This window comes from Scyliorhinus canicula, chromosome 12 (assembly GCF_902713615.1).
Source record: "Scyliorhinus canicula chromosome 12, sScyCan1.1, whole genome shotgun sequence".
Lineage (NCBI taxonomy): Eukaryota > Metazoa > Chordata > Chondrichthyes > Carcharhiniformes > Scyliorhinidae > Scyliorhinus > Scyliorhinus canicula.
Window position 1 is genome coordinate 48,917,887 of NC_052157.1, and position 3,794 is coordinate 48,921,680.

At 44.4% G+C, this 3,794-nt stretch overlaps 1 protein-coding gene across 1 annotated transcript; it reads left to right on the forward strand.

Moving 5' to 3' along the window:
• The first annotated feature begins 585 nt into the window (after positions 1 to 585).
• LOC119975052 (bcl-2-related protein A1-like) lies at positions 586 to 3,594 on the forward strand. The gene is made up of 2 exons (XM_038814529.1): positions 586 to 1,148; positions 3,232 to 3,594. The coding sequence occupies exons 1-2, from the start codon at positions 621 to 623 to the stop codon at positions 3,376 to 3,378; spliced, it is 675 nt and encodes a 224-aa protein (XP_038670457.1). The 5' UTR covers positions 586 to 620; the 3' UTR covers positions 3,379 to 3,594.
• The last annotated feature ends 200 nt before the right edge of the window (positions 3,595 to 3,794 follow it).

The following is a 3,794-nucleotide window of genomic DNA, read 5'->3' on the forward strand; positions in this document are numbered from 1 at the left end:
CTTTTCACAGTAACTTCATTTGAAGCCTACTCGTGACAATAAGCGATTTTCATTTCATTTCATTTTTCATGTACAAGGCCTTGTGTGGCATTGTTCAAAGATTGGGGGGGGGGGGGGGGGGAGTTCTGGTCAATGACAACCCTTCGGCCTTGCTGTTTGTGGGATCTTGTTGTGCTCAAATGAACAATCTCCTTTCCCGCATTGGAAAGTGACGGCACTTCAAGGGGACTTCTGAACATTTAGGAAAGTCCTGGGATTGGGGAAAGGCACCAGGGCAATTCAACCCTTTTCCCACCCAAAATATCCTCCTATGAAGCTTGATCTTCCATCAGTACACAATCTGTAATGGATAATACCTACATCGGGAGGAAAGTAGTGACAACCCGCAGGCAGAACATTTAGGTGATCAAGTGGCCTTCTCATTTCTTCTCTGTCGTTCAGACTAGGTGAATTTCCACTTTCCATTGAGCCGGAGAGGAGACTGAAATTGGAGTTCTTCCGGATAAACACCTTCAACCGCAACTGGGGGAAGTCAGTGGCCCGCCCACAATAACACGCATGGAAAATCGCTTGGAAAATCCGAGTTTATTCAAATAGAGTACTTCCTCCTTTCAGTTTTGATGCGTAATGGGGTTTCTAATAAAACCCCAAGCGGCTGGTGTAGACATTTCAGAAGCTGTTCCGAGGAGACAGAGAGAGAGCAGCCTGAGGAAAGACTCGCTATGGGCCATGAAGATTCACACTCCAAGACATTCGTCTACGTTTTGATTCGGGATTATTTAACGTTCGCCCTTGGAGAGTCGGGCTCGGTGCCTGCAGCGAACAGCGTGGCCAAGACGCTGCGCAAGGCGTGCTCCTTCGTTCAGGGATCCAGGAAGCAGGAATTGGAACTCTGCATCGAGAAGCTCAACGTGGCTTCGGTGGAGCAGGCGCAGAGAGCGCTGCCCATTCTCATCGGCGAGGTGTACTCGGACGGCACTGACAACTGGGGCAGACTGGTGACTGTGTACGCTTTCTGTGGAGTGTTAGCCAGGCACCTGAGAAGCAAAGACATTGCGGAGGAGGAGCTGGTGGAGGGGATAGCTCAGTGTGTGGCCCAGCACACCTGGACCCACAAAGCTGCCTGGATCAAGGAGAACGGTGGCTGGGTAGGGCAATTTAAACTTTTTACCAAAAGCAGGCCACTTTTACTGCCATTCTTTGCAGGTTGCATGGAAGTTTGCGGATGAACTAATGTGGTCTTTAAGAAGATCACTCATCCCCATTTAGGTTTCCATACATTTGGCAAAGATTTGCAAAATAACTATATAGGATTAACTGTGGAATTTAATTTGTCATGGGTGGTTCTCGATGAGTCACTCACTCAAATGTTATATGGTTAGTATATCTGGCATGGTGGCCCGGGTTCGATTCCAACCTTGGGTGACTGTGGAGTTTGCAAATTCTCCCCGTGTCTATGTGGGTTTCCTCTGGGTGCTCCGGTTTCCTCCCACAGTCCAAAGATGTGTGGGTTAGGTGAATTGGCCATGATCAATTGCCCCCTAGTGTCCAAAGGTTAGACGGGGTTATGGCAAATGGGTCTGGGTAGGGTCCTCTTTCGGAGGGTGGGTGTAGACCTGATGGCTCCTCTGCACTGGAGGAATTCAATGAATTTAAAATCTATATTCTAACGAGCAATCTTTGTGAAATGAACAAATGAAATATATCAAAGCAGCACTGTGAGGTCATCCAGCAACAGCTCCCACCAATGCAACGGTGCAAGTTGTAACTGGAAACTTTGTTGAGTTCCTATTCCTATTAATGCTTTGTGTGGATCAGTAGGTTTAGCTGGTTGAACTGCAGTGCTGCATCTACACAAGATGGCCACCCAGTGAGATTTAAATCTTACTCTCCTTCAGATAGGTTCTCTGGGATTGGATAATTGGAATACACTGCTGTGGGAAGTGAGGGCACTCTATTCAGGCAAACAGTTGCTCTACTCAAGGGGCTGTTAGACACGGTGATAGGTTTTTGTACGTTAGTCAACTGGATAATTAACAAAAACTCACCATGCTCTAAAATTAGCTCTGGTTCTGCTATTTCTTTCTTGCTTCAAGAGGATGTTACACAGCTTTTTTGTTGCCTGGGCAATAATGTGCAGTTCTCTGACAGTCCTCACTCTATTCCTGATGGGAATCTGTGCAGTGATGTGGCAGCAACAGATTGAGCTGATACATGCAGGGATGCATGATGTACACATTACCCAAAGCAATAGGCAAAATATTCTTGTCAGCTTCTTCCTTTACCCCCCCCCCCCCCCCCCCCCCCCCCCCCCCCCCCCGCTGCGACAGAGTTCTGTAGACACTGTGCACCTTCCATCAAACAGCTGTGTGACCCTTGATGGTGTTTCAATGCTCTAACTGACCATTTGACATGAGAGATGAGTGCGATTGTATCTTCAACAGATGGTTGAACCACCTACAATTGTCACAAAAGAGTAACAATTAATGCAGGGAAACGATCTTTTCCTTGAACGTCTCCTCCAGCAGAGAAATGCAGCAATTTACATTACTCGGCCAGTATATCAGACCCTTTGCTTCAAGGCGATGTGCTCTGATGCTTCGGCTCACAGCTTATTGCCCTCAATGCAAGTCGTTAAAAGGGCATTGTGCAGAGGCCAGAAATTACAGGAAACAGACGCTTGGCAGGGTGTCCATGAGTTCCTCTCAGTGATGGTACTTACTCATAATTGCCCCTTTTCCTATTCCATTAGTTCAAAATAGGATTATGAAGAATTAAGACTAACATATGCGATAAGTGATTTATTTTTGTCTGCATAGCTCTGTGCAATGTTCACATTGATCATTGCATACAGAAAAGCAAATCCACATTATATACAAGACATTGAGTGGGGAAAAATGTAATTTAATTTTTAATTGAAAATTAATTTAGTGCTCCCAACTAAGAGCTGCACTTAGGTGCACATATCAGGATTGTGGCCATGCTGCTCTCTCACGCACACAACTTGTTCACAGCCTACGTGACTTTCCATCAAATAAATGAATGGCTGGAAATTCATGGCCAGCGAGACATTTGTGTGTTAGCCTCCATGTCCAAATTCTCAACATCCACGGCCGTCTAGGAGCACTCAATTATAGAACTGACCCTACTGTGTACATGCAAAAATGTCCTGGAAGAAAACAGGAAGAAACATCATTCATGAATTAATTTTACTCTTCTTTTTTTAAACAGGAGAAAGGATTTGTGGAATACTTCCAGCCGAACAGCCCCGGGTTTGTGGATTACTTCCAGCAGGAAAGCCCCCGATTTTCTTACGCAAAGATAGCTGCTATCACAGGGATTGTTGCTGCATTTTCCTTTGTTATGTACCAGCACTGAAAATAGTGAACAGGGAGTCAGACTAGCACATGAACATTGAACCTTGGAGCGCGAATCTCGTTACTGGACCTGATCTAATTAACCATCTGTGGATGGTTGAATCAAAGCAAATACAAAAAGTTGAGACACAGTAAACTCTGAATTGTACAATGAATAGAATATACATTCTTTATTTAAATAAATATTTCAGTCAGAAAGATCTGAATTTATACAAAATCTTTCCCAATTTTAGAATGTCTGAAAACACTTTACATTGAATGCTGACTGCTGATGTATATTCACTGTTTTTATTATAGGAAGGTTTCACAAACAGCAATGTGATAATAGCTAGACAATCTGTTTTAGTAATATTGGCTGAGGGATAATTCTTGGCTTGAACACCCTTGCCATAATAGAGCTTTGTGATCATTTGTATC